The following is a 17,951-nucleotide window of genomic DNA, read 5'->3' on the forward strand; positions in this document are numbered from 1 at the left end:
TTTTTAAAAATTTAATTTTGTTTTGCCTTTTTTTTTCATACTCAGAACTGAAATTATTAATGCATTTAGGAAAAGTTAGTTCCTTATTTTCTCTTGGGTCTTCTTACATACTATCTATTTTCACAGGCAAACCCACCTGTTTACCAGCTTTTGTTTAAGCCATTGGATGAACAGGTACATTTACTGCATGTACTGGGAGCAGGGTGTACAACTACTCTTGCTGTCTTTGCTGCAATTAGATCCTGACTCTCTGAGAGTAAAAATACAATAAATTAATTCTGCAACAATTTCCAGGCACCTGTTTCAAGGTGAATCTCTGTTTTTGCAGGACACAGGAGGGGAAATCCTGAACATCAGCATCAGCTCTTCCTCTTCCTCATCTAGTGATGAAGATGTCTCTAGAGCAATGTCTCAGGTGAATGTCTTAATCTGCAAGAAATCCAAACATTTACTTTTAATTTTCAGTTGTTGTATATTTATAACAGAGTAGGAAAAGTACAGTGATTTAGCATATTAGGTATATAGAAAGAAATTGAACTGTTTCTTATTTTATGAAGGTGAGCACACTGGATAGTCACTGAATGTAATTTAATATCCATTTAATACAGGCTACACTTTTAAATGAAACTGTAATGTACTGCTGAATATATTGAAATTTGTCTTGCTCAGTAAATAAATCATTATAAAAATCTGCTGGATCAGAAACTGGTTCAGGGATATTTTCATTTTGTATCTTTCTGTAAAGCATTAAGAGTTGACTCTCCCACTCTTTTGTTCATTGGTCCACACTGCAGAATCCTTCTGCTCATGTTAGCAGAACTGCAACAGGTTCTCAATTTGAAAAAAACCTTGAGTTTGCAGCAAGGCTCCTACTCTGAGAGCAGTCCAGGTGTCTGCAGGGTACATAGTTAATGGCACCTGGTCCCTCTATTAGAAGTGAGGGAATCTGGAGCAGATTTCAACTTTCTCACATTTCAGGAAATTACCTACATGCCTGCAAAATAATTTGCTGAGGCATCCCTTCTGCAGCAGCAGCTCCCAGCTGCTAGTGCAAGTAGCTTGTGGAAAGAAGGCAACCAGCTCGACCTTCTCCCCCATCATTTCCATGCAGCTTAAATTCACCTCCCTTGTCCATCTTTTCACCATGTTACTACTTCCCTGAACTCTTTCTCAGCCACAGCCTTGCTCTTTCCCCATTTCCCACTAAGCCCTTGCCAGCTCTGTCTTGCCCAATCCTTTTGTGTGTCTTTGTCACTCAGACCTGGCTGCCCCACAGTAAATTCCACCTGCAGCTGTCCCCTGGCCAGGTGGGGACTCTGCCCACAGCTCAGGAAGGACACTCAGTCAGGCAGGTGCTGCTGGGCACAGGGATCCAACCTTGAACAGGGCCATGTGCTTCTCCTCAAGCAAGTACCACACTTTGGACTGCCCTGAACAGACCCCCCTATAATATAAATTATGGTTTTAAACAGATGGTCGAGTTAGTTTATAAAAAAGACTATCAGTTCAACTGCAGTTTGGTAAGAGAGCAGTGCTGAGTTGGTAGTATTGGTTCTTCATCCATTCTTCTTTTTGTTGCACTGAAATTACTTTACAAAAAAAAAATCCCAACATAGTTTTACTCACATAGGTCATGCCAGTGGTTTTACTATCATAGTTCTAATACCTTGCTTGTGTCTTTGGTCTGTATTTCCTCTCTACTCACTGAAGCCTAAATTCTTGGGAGACAGCAAGCCACCAGTACTGGCTGCAGTTCTTCGTGCCATCCACAGAAACAAGCAGCAAACAGGATTGCAGCTTGTCCTGTACACTGATACACAACCCAAGAGGTGGAGAATGCAGATGTTTGGTTCAAGCATCACAGGACCCAGCAGATGGAAACTCTGTGCTGATGCTTCAGTAATAAATTACCGAAAAGTATCAGTAAGTTTAAAACATCAATCAGCTCAAATATAAATGAAACATAATGATCTCACTATGTTTTATGCAAAAAATTATTTATTTCCTTCTACTAGGGCTCTCTTAAGTGGGGTAAAGATTGCCAGGACTACCAGATTGCTACTCAGATTGCAACAGGGCAATTTGCTGTTTATCCAGCTATGCAGATGAAGCTGGAATGGCTAAAAGTGCCTTCAATAATCCGAACAACTGCAAGATGGTGAGATTTCATTCTAGTTTTTGATAAATATATGGCAATGCTCCAAATAATTGCAGGTTCAGTTCCGCAATTTCCAAGCTCAAAAATTTCCCCTTAATCAGTAGGATGTTATAAAATCAGATTACACATATTTTATATTCCCTCAAAGCATACTTGCAAGAAAACCACTCAGGATGATGGGATTCACCTAATCTATTACAGACTTGTAATTTAAAGTGCCTGAATTAGGAGATTGGTCTTGTCATCCTTTCTGATTCATGGAGGTTCAGACCAGAAGCCTCATCTTGGTTTTCTGAAGAAGTCAGTCTCTCACCTAATTTCCTAATACAGGCACTTGCCTCTGGCTTCTAAAGCAGGTGATAGAAACACTTCCTATAAGGCTTAAATAACAAATGTTATATGATATTTAATGTAAGAAAACTCTGCATTCTGGATTCAGTTCACGTGTCTCCTTTTTCATGAAATATCTGTCGCATTCATTCACTGTATCCCTTCATGTTTGCCTGCAATAACATATAGACCACATTGGAGTCTATTTTTTTGGCATAGTGCTACTAAAATACAGACATGTACAGCAACTCAGTTAACTAAATACACATACAACACAAGTTTACACTTTAAAGGCATACAGGTGATTTGATTAGAAGTCTGCTGAAGAGGGTAACTCTTTACATTAGATTGAATTACCCAAAGCTGATATCTGCTCTTATTAGAGGAGATAAAACCATCCAATTGACTATCCTGGAACAAAGCCACAGAACTTACCTTTTTTTTCTGCTCTGAGACTATGCCTTTTTACAAAGGAATATTTTCTGTATTTCTCTATTTGAGCCCCAAGCTTCTTTGGAAACTCATTCATAGAGATCCCTCCATCAGCTTATTGACAGTCTTAATGGTCAAAGGATCCTTGCCTAAAGTTACCACTGCAGGACACATTAATGTGAAATATTAATTTAACACTTTTAGCATGTTAGTTGGGGACTTATGTAATTGACATCTATTTTGAAGTTTGAATGTGTTTAAAACAAATTTGCCACCCTTTTCTTCTCATATCACTCTCCCATCCAGCCTCCTGAGACCTTTTACACCAATTAAAAAATGTATTTGCCTACCCCTCCTTTCATATACAACATCATGTATCACCAAACCCTGATGCAAAACATGCCCTGATGCTAACACAGGATGCATATTGCTTTATGGGGGTATTTTAGTGTGAACAAATAATAACCTTTTTTTTTTTTTTTTTTTCAAAGACAGTTAATTTTAATAATTTACTTCCTTTTTTTTCAGGGTTTACTCATTTCTTCCAGGAGCTGCCTATGTGCTTGGGTTCTCCCAAAGGCAACAGCCTGGTCCCTCTCACCAGGCAACCTTGGTTATGGCTTTGACATCCCCAAGAACCTGTGATGTTGTCTTTAAGATGCCAGAGGTAACAATTTTCACCATCTCTTATCCTGAAGCAGTCAATAACTAGGAAATGGATGATTAATCACTCTTTAATCTGCTGGTATTAAAAAAACCTGCAAAAACAACCAAACAAAAAAAACCTATAAGGAAGCTGCCTTCACAAGATATTCTATTCATGCATTTGGTTTTACTTTGAAAATATCTTACAACATATTTGTCTTTCTCATGCAGCATGCAAGCACATGAAGTAAGAAACAGGTTATGACTAATAGCACGTTAATAAACAACTTATTAGAAAGGTCACTCCTCCTAAAATCTTCAGGTTTTGCTGTGTTCTGGAAAAGACAGTAAAACCAGGCTGTTGAGACAGCCAAACAGCAGCACTTGATGTATAGGCAGAAAGAGGATGTGCACCTCAGGTAAGCACACTGTTCAGCCTGAGAACAAACGTGATATACAGCTACCCAAAAAGCTGCAAATTGGTGACTATCCAAATTCATCTATAGCACTGCTATTCCATAGGTTGTAGATGTGTCACACTGTGGAACTGTTTCATGCTGTAGACAGAGGACTTGATTTCTTTTTCACTCTGATCAAAATCCAGATGTTAATTTAGATTTCAGTCAGCACAGTTCTCTTGGAACATTAGAGGAAAATGCTACCTTATCTCTACACTGTATTTTGCATTTCCATTCATGTTTGTTTCCTGAATTTCAGCTCACAATCTATGACACGGCCGTCAGTCTCCCCCTGCCAGTCCCTTCACATCCGGGTACAATGATCACATTTCCATCCTCTGACTGGAAGATCTTTTCCCAAGCAACACTTTCAGTCCTTGAAAGTCTTAAAGGTCAGCAAGTAACTATCTGCACAGACATTGACTGACATTGTAAATTTTGTAAACATGATTTACACTTTTGAGGAAAATGTTTTAACTTATTTATTTGCTTAAAAATCAGTTGGACATCAGATAGAAACAAAGCATCTCTATGAATATCTGTGAGACCACAGGATGTAAAGAAATGGAGCCATACAAGGAAGATGAAACATTCAGTTTCATGCCAAATAGTGCTTCCAAATTCATCCATTCCCAAAGGCATCCATTTCAGCTTCACTGCAAAAATTGTTTGTGAAGAAAATACAATACAAAATTTGTGAGAGGAACTTCTAAGTGACCTCTGATTTGGGGTGCTCTGCTTAATTAGCACTGTTATGTTGAAGCTGAAACAGCTCCAAAAGTATACTCATTAATTTCAAATCCTCCACTTTGAGTTTGAAGGGATTATTGTTTGATTAATGCTGTATTAAGAGCTAATCACATTATACTTACTTAGGGTAAGTTTTAAAATTAAAAGCTTTAAGTAATCCTGCAATAAGAAGTCACATTTTGCTTGGAATCAGTGGGATAATATCATACCATGCATATTTATAAGGTCCCTGTCCACAGCAGGGGGATTGGAATTAGATGATCTTTAAGGTTCTTTCTAACCTGAACCATTCTATGGTTCTGTGGTATTTCTTTGGTAAACACCAAAACTAATCTGTATTAATCACAATTGTTGCAAAATAATTTCTAATCAGAGCTGGTAGGATTTCCAACAAAACTCCATTACAGTGAAAAAGAGAAAAGTGTAGTGTGGTATTTTTTCATTCCCAGTTTCTAACTATTTCTAGTCCTGGTTATGACTAAATAAAGGTATCAGCATTTCAGTGAAACTTCTCTAGTGTTAATGACATCTGAATTGTTATCAACCTTTGTGAAATTCTTTTGACAACAACAAGGTTAGAAAAGCCAAAATGCCACAAACCAAGATGCACCAGCACCAGCTGTGAGTAGAATTCATCTCACACAATGACTGAATCATGGGGGTGCTGTCCTGCTGCCTGGGGACTGGCAAAGTTTTACTTTTGAATTACTACAAATTTAAAATTTCATCTGAGAGAATGAATTAACTTCTACATTGGAACATGCAGAACCAGAAGATTTTTTTTCTTTTAATTGCAAAACTAAAATAAAATAGCTGTTTCATATAAATCATAAAATGCTTACTTTTTACTGTTTTGTTTTTTTTTTTCTTTCAGGTCATTGTACAGTTTTCAAAAATAAGATCACAACCTTCAATGGTGTTGAATTTAACTATTCAATGCCTGCAAATTGCTACCATGTCCTGATGCAGGACTGTAGTCCAGAGCTTAAATTCTTGGTGATGGTGAAAAGACTTGAAGAGACTGCTGACCTTACAGCAATAAATGTCAGACTTGCCAGCCAGTAAGTAATTGAAAACTTAACAAAAAATAGATGCCAAGCTGAAGATGCTATAAATGAAAATCAGATTTGTAGGGCAGACTGGCACTAGCATCAGACTCATGCAAAAAGTACTGATGTCAATGGAAAGATATCTAGGAGTGTCACTGGGGTTTGGGACTTTGTCTTTTAAAAGTTCATCTGAAATATATCTGAGGTATATTCACAGTAACCTCAAGTCTTTAATGCCCCAAATTCTTCATTAATTTGTTAGAATTTAACCATCTCATTTCAGTACTTAGTGATTAGGCAGACACATAAACTATAAATCCAGCAAGAGCTATTGTAATCATCAGTCTGGCCTTCTATGCTAAGCTAATAATTAGAACAAATTAGAACCCACACTCATTACAGCAGGGTTGTTGAGAAGTGGACATAGCTAAAAAGGGCATTGCTTATCCCAGATTAGAGGCAGCCTCTTAGGATATCTCTTGGTACATAATATTCTAATTTATTTGAAATTAATTTAAGATACACTTTGTTTCAGCCTGGAGCAATCACCCCTAAATTGTATGGGATTATGCATACTAAAATCATTGTCGTGAGTGTTCTTCAAAGCACATAAATAGACTTTGATCTGTAAGGTTTCATTACAAGTAATTATTTATTTCTGACAAATCTGTGCCTAACTGTGCCATAATGTTAGAGAGACAGAGGGAATTCCCTGTGCCTGTTTTGTGGAGGAACACAAGGATGCTTGCTTTATAGACTGTATCTTTTGTGATAAAGACATTTCTCATCACTGAATCATTCCTGATTGTTTCCTACAATTGTATGGATGTGCTTTTGATGTGCTTGAGCTTCATGTTTCTTCATTAGAGCAAGCACTGCTCTGACGAAAATACAATACACAGACTGTTCAAGCTGTAAGAGAACTGCCCTAGGGAACCCAATCTTCCTTTGAAATGTAAAGCACCTTTAATTTATGTGAAGGTAATAGCAATTAGGTTGCTCTGCAGCAAGGCTCCTGTAGCCTGGTGTCTTCCTGCCTGAGCCATGGCCAGGAGCAGGCACTCAGAGACCAGGCAGCCAGGCCAAGGTGTACTGGGAGCACTCTGCTGTCAGCCGGTCACACTGTCCTGGGCCCCTTCAGTCTTCCTCCTCAAGGGCAGAAGGTGATTCATGCCAGAATGATATGAGCATCCTGCAGTGGTGGCTCTGCCAGAACAGGAAATTATAAACTGAGTAGTGCAAAGGAGAAGCATTTGTTTACATTCATTTCCTTTATTTAAAGTGAGATTGACATGTATGTTTCCAATGGACTCATCCAGTTGAAGATTAATGGTGTCCAAGCCCCAAGAGATCTTCCATACACATCTAACTCTGGTAAGAGACTCATCTTTAGCTTTTGTTTCATCTTTCCTGATCTTTTGTAGAAGGAGAGAACATGATCCTGCAAACATCTCACAAGATAAAGATCATCCTGATTAGAGAAGCAGGAGATTTTATCATACCTCCATGCATGCTCATCTAGTGGGTGGCAAGAAAGATGAGCAAAGAAAGAGATGCTGATCCTGTGCATCTTTGCAGAGCAAAAAATTCAGGGCTGTGGTACATTTTGCTGATTCCAGAGACCCACAGAACAAGCATTTAGATGACGCCTATTACACCCAGGGCAGGGAGCAGTAGTCTTTTTACCTCCCACCATCTCTTTTGAGTTTCTTTAGAGTGTGAATTATGTCCCCATGAACTTAACAAATAGTTCAGAGTAGACCATAAAACAGTAACTTCATTTTAGAAAAGATCTCATTTTGCTTTTTTGTTGCAGCTGCAAGCATGCTGATCAACAGTGAAAAGAAAGGACTGACACTAAAAGCCCCAGATTATGGCATAGATAAACTATATTATGATGGGCATAGACTTGAGGTAATGTTTAAGTTACTCTCAGTGGGTTTAGTTTAGAAGAAAAGCATTTACATGCAGCTTTTCTGTATTTCCACAAAGGTTCAAGTTGCTTTCTGGATGGCTGGAAAAACGTGTGGCATTTGTGGAAAATATGATGCTGAGACGGAAAGAGAATATCAAACGCCCAGTGGATATTTAGCTAAAGATGCTGTGAGTTTTGGTCACTCTTGGATCATCTCAGAAGACCCCTGTGCTGGAGGTACTAAGATTCCAACATTGCCTTCAAGTAATTAATTAATCACATGAATAGGTGGTTTATATTAATTGTAGCAGAGTCATCTTGTTTTTTGCTATTTTTGTGATTAGTGGCCACAGATTAAAGAAGAATGAAAATGAAATCTTCCTGAGTTTGGTAGCTCACTGCAAGTTCTAGTTTTGTTGGGGTTTTTTATCAATTTATGCATTGTGTCATTACCTGGAGTTTGTGTGTTCAACTTAAAACTCCCTAAGTTGATAACTTAGTATGAAAAGGAGGCAGTTTGACTATTGACAAAAGTAATTTTACGTCATATTTAATGGTTTCATTCTTTATTATCATTCTGTTATCTCCAGGTTTTTAATTTAGATTTTTTAAAAAAATCATATCTATCCCTGACTATCAAACTAGGGGGCAGTTGAGGTGGGAAAAACTTGTTTTAATTTCCTCGGGCTGAATGTTAACACAATTTGATAACTTCAGCCCGGGAATGATTGATTGTTCTTGCCATCTAAGTGAACATGAATGTGCTGGTTACATTAGGATGCACTACAGATTTTGTGTGGAACACAACCCCTTTGGCTGTGTGTTGGCCTTTCTGTAATGTATTCTTAGATCAAGCTTCTTTGGGGTCGAGGAAATCCTGGATCATAGACTTAAGGACTAAGATATTCAGAGATGGCAAGGCAGGTGTGATGCTGCTCACGGTGCAGAAGGGAATATATAGACCTCTGCTCCAAAATGAAGTGCTGTCTTAGTTTGAGTGTCAGCTGACCAGGTTTTCACATGTATGTTTTTGGATTTGGACATCAGTGTCCTGCCTAGATCCCATCTGACAAGCTCTGTCCTTGCATCTGTGCTCCACGTGCCTCATTTTCTCACAGCCTGAACCTTTGACAAAAAATTGATTGACTTCAACCAGACTAGTTTATCTAGCTCGTGTCACACTGTTCATCCATTGGTCTTAGTGTTTGCTAATTCTACAAATTAAGTCCAGAAAGTTATTTATCTAAATTCCGTGCATGCTTTAAGAGAGTTTATGTTTTATAGCTTGTAAGCTGCAGCGCAAACTTGTCAGAAGTGAGAAGCCACTTTCATTTGAGAAGACAGCAGCAAAATGCTTCTCTGTGGAGCCAGTCCTTCGCTGTGTAAAAGGCTGCTCAGCAACCCAGACTGTTCCCGTGTCCGTGGGCTTCCACTGCGTTCCAGCCGGTGAGTCTGGAGCACTCAGTTTGTGTGCCTGGGGTTCTGTGAGTGCCCCGCAATAACACAGCAGTACCCCGATGGATAACCAGCCCCGCTCTCTCTCTCCTTTAGACTCCGCTCTCAGCCTGGACGGGCAGCCCAGGCTGGACCAGAAATCGGAGGATGCCGTGAGCACTGTCTCCGCTCACACCGCGTGTTCCTGCCAGCAGCAGTGCCCGGCCTGAACCCGCACGGACCCGCTCCGGGCCAGCTCCGGCTGGCTCTGGCAGCGGGAGTGAGCCCCGTCCCCCCGCGCAGACCGCTCTGCTTCTCCTGGAGATCTTGGAAACACCCCGGGCACGCGTTCCCGGATGAGTTTCAATAAACAGCTGCTCTGTGAACGCGCTCGGCCGAGCTCATTTGTCCCTCACACGCGGCGCTCTGAGGGCGGCTCCGGCCGGGCCCGCCCCGGGGCCGAGGCTGCGCGGCCGGGCGGCTCTGGCGGCCATGGGGAGGCCGTGGGCCGGGTGGCTGCTGCCCGTCGGCCTCCTGCAGCTGCTGGGCCCTGCCGGCGCCTGCCCCTGCCGGGACCCGCGGCTGTGCCAGCCCGTCACGGGCCCCGCCGGCTCTGAGGTGCGCGGCCCCGGCCCCGGGCCCGGGCGCAGGCGGGACCGGGCCCGGCGGCAGCGCCGTTCGCAGCAGGTTCAGCTCCCGGCAGCCGCCTGCGCTCGGCCCGAGCCGGGCAGTGCCCCCGGGCTGGCTGGAGTGCGGGCAGTGCCCCTGGGGTGGTTGGAGTGCAGGCAGTGCCCCCGGGCTGGCTGGAGAGCGGGCAGTGCCCCCGGGCTGGTTGGAGTGCGGGCAGTGTCCCCGGGCTGGCTGGCTGGAGAGCGGGCAGTGCCCCCGGGGTGGTTGGAGTGCGGGCAGTGCCCCTGGGGTGGTTGGAGAGCGGGCAGTGCCCCTGGGGTGGCTGGAGTGCGGGCAGTGCCCCTGGGGTGATTGGAGTGCGGGCAGTGCCCCCGGGCTGGCTGGAGTGCGGGCAGTGCCCCTGGGGTGGTTGGAGTGCGGGCAGTGCCCCTGGGGTGATTGGAGTGCGGGCAGTGCCCCTGGGGTGGTTGGAGTGCGGGCAGTGCCCCTGGGGTGGTTGGAGTGCAGGCAGTGCCCCCGGGCTGGCTGGAGAGCGGGCAGTGCCCCCGGGCTGGTTGGAGTGCGGGCAGTGTCCCCGGGCTGGCTGGCTGGAGAGCGGGCAGTGCCCCCGGGGTGGTTGGAGTGCGGGCAGTGCCCCTGGGGTGGTTGGAGAGCGGGCAGTGCCCCTGGGGTGGCTGGAGTGCGGGCAGTGCCCCTGGGGTGATTGGAGTGCGGGCAGTGCCCCCGGGCTGGCTGGAGTGCGGGCAGTGCCCCTGGGGTGGTTGGAGTGCGGGCAGTGCCCCTGGGGTGATTGGAGTGCGGGCAGTGCCCCTGGGGTGGTTGGAGTGCGGGCACAGTGCCCCCGGGGTGGCTGGCTGGAGTGCGGGCAGTGCCCCTGGGGTGGTTGGAGTGCGGGCAGTGCCCCCGGGCTGGCTGGAGAGCGGGCAGTGCCCCCGGGGTGGTTGGAGTGCGGGCAGTGCCGGGCCCGGTGTGCTGTCCGTGCTGACCCGCACTCGGCTTGCCCGGCTGCCATCCCTGCCAGCCGCTTCCCCGGCGCCGCCGATGTGAGAGCCGCGTAGAGAATAAGTGCTCGGGGCTAATTAGGGTGCTTTTTACCCCTTTTCCAGGTCTTTGTGTTTGATGTGGGGAAGGAAACTTGGAAATCCTACGACTGGTCAAAAATTACCACTGTGGCAGCTTTTGGAAAGTACGATCCTGAGCTCATGTGCTATGCCCACTCCAAAGGCTCGAGGATAGTACTGAAAGGTTGGTTACATTGGGAAAACGTGATTGTTCCTGATACCTGAATAAGAAGATAAGGTACTCAGGGCTATATTACCTTGACATTTTATATTCAGTCCTGTGCAAAGTATGAAAATCATTAAGGGAATTAATTAATTAATAAGGCTTTAATGAACCCAGGACTATAATACCTTGAGATTTTGCATGTGCTAGTATGCAGGATATTGAAACCAACACTTGATTGTACCACAGTAATAACAAAACCATACCAGTGACATCTTAATACAAGTTCTGTATCAGGGAACATCATTGCTATGGAGAAAGAGGGAGGAAAGAAAAAGCCTGTAGAAGATAGTTAGCTGGGTCTGTATTCTGAATCTTATGTGGAGTACCAAAAGATAAAGTAAAGGAAGAGCTTTTAAGTAATTTTTAGTATTTTTCACTTAAATGAATTTGTCTGTATAAGGAAGAGCTCGAGTTTTAAAACATGAGTACTCAGGAACTCTGTGCAGGTACAAATGCTGATTAGAAAGACAAAGTCCATTAGCTTACATGTTGTAATTGAGAAAAAGCAGAATCCAAGACTACAGTGTGGAAAGCAACAAAGGTTAAACACAGAAATATTTTTCTCTAAACATGACCAGTGGAAATGCTAAAACTACTTTGATTTCAAGAAAGGTAATTTACAGTGGCTAAAAGAATATTAAGCAGAATTAAGAAGATTAAAATTATAGAAAAACCAAAGGAACTAATTTTAATACCACTGTCTCAAAGAAGCTTGGTAATGTCTCCTGGGGTGGCTTCTTAAAATTCTGCTTGGGGGAAAAAGTGAACTCCTTTGTATTTTACCAATATTGGTATGGGCATTTTTAATGTTGTGGTTAAATTTGTTGGTTAACTAAAGACAAATCTTTCCTTCTTATTATTATTGTGGTGCAAATGCAATTTAACTCTTGAAGGCCTCTTGTCCAGGTGATGTACCTCTTAAGGAAATTGTTGATCCTGCTAAAAGAGCAGCATGGATATCCCAACAGGTGGACCTTGCAAAAAAACAGTATATGGATGGAATAAATATAGATATAGAGCAAGAAGTTAATGAAACCTCCCCTGAGTATTATGCACTGACAGAGCTTGTTAAAGAAACTACAGATGCTTTTCACAGAGAAATAGCTGGGTCACAGGTAATAATGATGTACTTTACACAAACACTAAATTTTAACCTTATGAAATGTGAGCACTTTTGGCAGTGCTGTTTAGCATATTACTATGAAAAAGTCTATGCAGATCTAAGTATAATATTCTAGTGAATGTTTAATTATGAATGTTAGCTGTTATATGATCTTGTAAGAGTCACTCTTTTTGACCTATGTGAATTTAAATGAGAGATGGGCTTCACTGAGATTTGTAGATACAATGTTAGTGCTATGTGTGAGCTGGCAGTTTTAGTGTACCTTAATGAACTGTTAAAAGTAGAGCATATACAGCCTTCTGGGGCAGAAGCTTGACAGTGTTTTGCTAAACTCATCATGAAAGTTTTCAGGATTTGCATCATGCTTCTTATTTTTGGTGATTTTCATATTATATTTTAATTTCTTTGGTGCTATATATTCACTAATGAGGTACTCACTTTATTATCTTCTGTTTGTTTTATCAGATGAGCAACTTCTTCTATAGTTCATTATTATCAAGATGTGTTAAACTGTACCATTTGGGAAAATACTGTCTTTAATAGCTTTTTGTTTGGTTGGGTTTTTTGTTTTGTTTTGTTTTAAAGGGGTAACGAGGACCTAAGGGCCATACTTGATACTAAGTTATGCATTTTTCTTTCAGGTAACATTTGATGTGGCTTGGTCTCCATCATGCATAGATAAGAGGTGCTACAACTACACTGGGATTGCAGATGCCTGTGACTTCTTATTTGTGATGTCATATGATGAACAGAGCCAGATCTGGACAGACTGTATTGCAAAAGCCAATGCTCCTTACCTGCAGACTTTAGTTGGTGAGAGCAAAACACCTCCCCAGGAGTCAGAACATTCTATTTGTTCACATGGATAGAAAAGATTGTTTTTTCTTAGGTTTATTTTGTTACTGTTGCAGTGAGGCTTTGAGTATTCTCAGATATATGAAAATAGTATCTGTTATCCTTCTGACCCTACAGGCAGACCTTTAGCACTTGTGTGTTGTTACTTGTAAGATTATGAGTGCAAAGAATGCGTTTAGAATGACAAATGGCAGCCAGAGCAAGTTGTCTGCCTGGAATTGCAAAGAACCTGAAACATTCCTCTCATCTTTGTGAACCTCTGCTCAGGGCAGATGGTTTAAAGTGTGAGCAGCTAGAGCAGTTACTGGGATCTCAGTAGTGCAAGCCTCTCACTCACTGGAGAGTACAGGTGAAGGCAAAGGACAGCCTGCACCTTGGCCTCTGTCTGGGGATTATGCAAGTTCTGCAGTGGCTCTGGCTCTAAATTAGTTGTAAGAATAAAAAGCATAAGAAAAGTAAATAATGCATGTTAATTCTTATTTCCTTCAAAACTAGGATATGAAGAGTACATTGCTCTGGGCATTGATCCTAAGAAGCTTGTCATGGGTGTCCCCTGGTATGGCTATGACTACATCTGCCAAAACCTATCCACGGTAAGGTGAAGATTATTTGTTTGCAATCAAACTGTTTTTTGGTTTTTTTTTCCTTGGAAAGATACAGCTAGATTTTGGTGATCTTGTTTTTGGACTAGGAAATACTGTTGTCTGATGGATAAGAGCATCAAGCTAGGACACTAAACAGAATTGTTTGCTTGGCTGATAACTGATGACCAGTGTGTTATCAGACAAGGCATTTTAGCTCCTTAGGCAGCCTGAACCCCATGATATCCAAGCACTGTGTTTGAATAAGGAGCTATAAATGTTATCTGTATGAGGATAGATGATGTCCAAAGGCCCTACAACACTTGTATGTGCCTTCTCCAAACCACTGTAAAGACAGGTGCAACAAGCCATAACAAACCTATGACTGTTACAGCATAGCAGTTTATGAGGTCTCAAATATTATACCTATGAAAAATGTAAGGGTCAATTAGAGGTGGAAAAGATAAGACAACTGTTTATGCTGAACGATATCCATCCAGTCCTGTATTACTGCAGATTAAAGAAAATTTAGCTGTTTTAATTTACTTTTCTCTACAAATAGTGTCTGCCAGAGTTGCTTGAAGATTTGGAATTTTTGTGACTCTAATGCCTTTTGTGAATTGTTCTTGGCTATACTTCTAGTCTGGAGTTCAGTATATCTTACATGAAACTCATGCCTCCCTATTTCTTTTTCAGGATCATGTTTGTTCCCTTCCCAAAGTGCCTTTCCGTGGGGCTCCTTGCAGTGATGCTGCAGGGAGCCAGGTCCCCTACTCAACCATCATGAAGCAGGTGAACAGTTCTCTTTCAGGGGTGCTGTGGGATGAAGTACAGAAGGCTCCATTTTATGAGTACAAGGTAAGAGTCTTTTTCCAAGACACTGTGGTGTGGAGTAAGCGTTCATGAACCATAAATCTTTGACTATAAAGTTATTTGGATTAGATTCTTCCTTTTATGTTTGGTTTTTTTTATGTTTTCTACTTTTTTTTTTTTTTTTTTTTCTTTTGCTAAAGGATTGCTGGAAATCTGTATCTTGAATTCCTAGTCAGAGAGGGGTGCAGTGCCTGAAGACTACAGGAGTAATAAAGATCTTTATTACTTCCCAGATACTGCATCATGTCAAAAAGGACATTTTGGCACAAAGATATCCTATAGCTGTGTCCTTCACTGTTATAGTTACTTTCATGAGTTGATAAATGTTTTAAACTAAAAAAGAATTCAAAGATGCTCTTAATTTTGTCTAGCTCAGTATCTTGCATGAGCATGGCATTCTCTTCTGCATTAATAATTCTATTCTGCATTAGTTTTCCACATAGACACAGTGAAAGAGTCCATAAATTACTGTGCTTACAAGAACACCAGAGTGTATCCATTTTGTCTTGTTTCTTTAGACAATATTTAAGTTTCACATGTAGGTGATTAAAAAATGTTGTAAGCAATGACCAGGTAAAAGCAGCATAACCTTGAAAAAATTTTGTAACCTCCTCTAAAACTGTTTATTCCTTAAAAAAATCCCACAATCTCTAACTAAATTCACTTGTTAGCTTAGATACTGTATCTGAAATTTTAGTCATATTTAAAAAAATATTAAAATACAAACTAGCTAAGTCTTTTCATCTAACTTCAGTTAAATTGTGTTACTGTTTTATAACTTATGCAATTAAAAAATATCCAAGTATTTGGCTTCCGTGTGACAAAGAATTGGTAAATCAGGAAAATATTATATAAACCTACATAGTTTGTATATCTGGGTTTTTAATTGTGTTCAAGAGAAAATGTAATCACTGACACTAGTGTTTAAATGTTTTTCTAGGATTCTGCTGGTCAATTCCACCAGGTATGGTTTGATGACCCTCACAGCATCTCTCTAAAAGCAGCATATGTGAAGAGTCGAGGCTTAAGGGGCATTGGCATGTGGAATGGAAACAGTCTTGACTATTCCAGGGAAGCTGCAGCAGAGCAACAAACTCAAGCAATGTGGCAAGCTCTGACACCATAAGAACTATGTGAACCCTTGATTTAGAATGATGAGAATTGGTAATTTTTTATTTTGGCTTACACTATCATGGATTTTGACTTTATAGAAATATATTGTGATTACAAAAACTTTAAAAACTAGGCAAATTAATTCTTGTTATGCAGAATATATGCAGAACTGTATTTTCATTCTTCAGAACATTCCACTGTTGTTTTGGAACAATATTCCTTGCAGCAGTAGGTTTTTTTAAAGACAGTTCATCTTTTTATTTTTTCACAGTTACTGTGAGTTAGTTAATGCTTGAGCCCAGTGTGTATCTGGTAAGAAGACCAATGGATGGATTTACAGGGCAGTCTCATAATGACGCTTTGCTAAAGCTGCCAGGTACAGCAAATATTTATTCCTGTGCAGTTTCAGCCTTCTGACTTCCCAACCCAAACAATATTTTAGTTAAGTCACATAGAATCAGATTAAATAGAATATTGGAGAGACAGATTGTTGATTATATGCAGCTTGGTTGCTCTTCTAGATTAAAAGATTTTTATGGACTGAAGAAATTCCATAACATGAAGTAGTTGCTGTTAAGATTTATGTCAAACTTGTTGTTAGAAAAGAATATTCAATAATCTCCAGTTTCACTGTGCTTATGTATCACATAAATTCCTTAGTTTTAAAAGCCAAAAATCTCTGACCTTAGCTTGAAGAAGAAGCATTAATATGAAGAGGGCTTGGATGATGTTTCCTTTCATTTCAAACTACTTTACTTCCTGAAAACTAGAATTCAGAAGCTTATTTAATGAACTGCATATCTATTTTACCACACACGCTAAGATTCATTCAGTACCATGTTTTTTGTTTTTATGGGGTGTTGCTTCTGAGAAAATAGGAGATTATGTTTTCTTTCTAGTTCATATTGTCATAAAATCATTTGCCTAAAGAAGTTGTATAACTTTTTAAAATACAGTGATGTAAAGATTGGCTGGTGTTTACAGGACTTTTTTGTTAAATAGAATTTTGTTCTTGGTAAGGCTTGTAAACTGTGTTCCCTGTCTGTGCTTTACTTGTTCTACAGCTTATAGCCCACACTGCTTGTCTGCTTCTCAGAACTGTTTCCCAACCTGATTAAAATGCAACTGGGCCCTGCTTAAGTAACTCCATTAATTAAAAAAAAAAATTTAGTTAGGTAGATGTAGTGAGTTGTGGGCTTGGAGGATTGTTTGGTTCGGTTTGGTTGGGTGATTGGGGTTTTTTGTTTGATTGGTTGGGTTTTTTTGATTGGTTGCTTGCTTAAGAGTTACCATAGTATGGCAGCATTACCATAATGGCTACTGAGGAAAAGACTGGAAGACTTCATCTGAATTGTCTGCTTGATAATACAGGTGATGGAAAGCAGAAGGTGAAGCCCACTGCTCTTGCAGAAACTAAAAAATTCACTTGACGAAACAGAAGGCTTTTCACTAGAACGACTCTATAAGCCTTAAGAGAAACTGCTACATTTTATATATTATACATATATAAATATACACATATATATCTATGTTACCTATATATATGTACACACACATATATGTACTTCAGTAAGTGAATTACTACTTAAATGTTTAAATACTGTGAGATGGATATTTGCTGAATTGAGAGTCTTCTGGTATGAATATCTGACCTGCAAAATTTGAGGTCCAAATGACTTCATAATAAAACTCTCTTTCCTGTAGCAGTCAAGAATCATGAATTGATAATACTATATTTTAAATTTAGGTTCTGATTTCCCAGACACAATTCTTAAATAAAGAATGTGAGCTTCAACACTGAACTGAGCAAAACTGGGTGTAGTTTTAGTAATTTATTTAATCCTTTAACACTAAAATCTTTGTTAAGTCCTACCTTTAAGAAAATAAATTAATAATGGGATAATGGGTGGTTTAACTCAAGACATTTCTAAGTTAGTTCTATTGAGCACTGCATAATTTTCTTATAACTCATTTAACATGATTGTTTCATACAGCCTTGATAGCATTTTAGTTGAGATTATTTCTTAGCATGTTATCTTTCTGCTTAATATAATAACATCTGGTTTGCAAAGAGGCAAACAGCAGAGCTAGAAAAAAATTCCTATGAAGAGGTTTCTGATTCCTCTTTCAGAGAATTTTTAGTCTCAGGACATGCATATGACCTTGGAATTATGGAAAGGCAGAATATGCAAGAGTGCACATTGGACCAAGATCATAATTTTACTGGTCCAAGAGAAAGCTTTCAGGCAAGTGTTCAAACTACAGAAGACAGTTAATGTCTGTGTGCTCTTCCTAATAAGAGAGAGAAGAAAACCAGC

The 17,951-nt window shown here is 40.6% G+C and overlaps 2 protein-coding genes across 2 annotated transcripts in view; both read left to right on the plus strand.

Moving 5' to 3' along the window:
• Window positions 1–9,401, plus strand: part of LOC130255915 (vitellogenin-2-like) — a 22,296-nt gene extending 12,895 nt beyond the window's left edge. Inside the window, exons 24-35 of the mRNA XM_056496980.1 lie at window positions 127–174; window positions 329–415; window positions 1,711–1,923; window positions 2,016–2,158; window positions 3,449–3,587; window positions 4,283–4,415; window positions 5,648–5,834; window positions 7,105–7,196; window positions 7,639–7,736; window positions 7,815–7,974; window positions 9,022–9,183; window positions 9,289–9,401. Coding sequence (XP_056352955.1) covers window positions 127–174; window positions 329–415; window positions 1,711–1,923; window positions 2,016–2,158; window positions 3,449–3,587; window positions 4,283–4,415; window positions 5,648–5,834; window positions 7,105–7,196; window positions 7,639–7,736; window positions 7,815–7,974; window positions 9,022–9,183; window positions 9,289–9,401 — 1,575 coding nt within the window. The remainder of the gene's footprint in view (window positions 1–126; window positions 175–328; window positions 416–1,710; window positions 1,924–2,015; window positions 2,159–3,448; window positions 3,588–4,282; window positions 4,416–5,647; window positions 5,835–7,104; window positions 7,197–7,638; window positions 7,737–7,814; window positions 7,975–9,021; window positions 9,184–9,288) is intronic.
• Window positions 8,887–16,662, plus strand: CTBS (chitobiase). Its single transcript, XM_056496981.1, has 7 exons — window positions 8,887–9,789; window positions 10,908–11,046; window positions 11,995–12,203; window positions 12,853–13,024; window positions 13,562–13,659; window positions 14,344–14,505; window positions 15,461–16,662. Exons 1-7 carry the CDS (start codon window positions 9,664–9,666, stop codon window positions 15,644–15,646), a joined length of 1,092 nt encoding a protein of 363 aa, XP_056352956.1. The 5' UTR covers window positions 8,887–9,663; the 3' UTR covers window positions 15,647–16,662.
• The last annotated feature ends 1,289 nt before the right edge of the window (window positions 16,663–17,951 follow it).

The sequence above is a fragment of the Oenanthe melanoleuca genome, chromosome 8, assembly GCF_029582105.1.
Source record: "Oenanthe melanoleuca isolate GR-GAL-2019-014 chromosome 8, OMel1.0, whole genome shotgun sequence".
Taxonomy (NCBI): domain Eukaryota; kingdom Metazoa; phylum Chordata; class Aves; order Passeriformes; family Muscicapidae; genus Oenanthe; species Oenanthe melanoleuca.

Bases quoted from the DNA above. Each gene is read 5' to 3' on its own strand.
- CTBS (XM_056496981.1), top strand. From the start codon at position 9,664: ATGGGGAGGCCGTGGGCCGGGTGGCTGCTGCCCGTCGGCCTCCTGCAG. The intron at 12,204-12,852 runs GTAATAATGATG...TTTTTCTTTCAG, and splicing joins GAGAAATAGCTGGGTCACAG to GTAACATTTGATGTGGCTTG. The intron at 13,025-13,561 runs GTGAGAGCAAAA...CTTCAAAACTAG, and splicing joins TTACCTGCAGACTTTAGTTG to GATATGAAGAGTACATTGCT.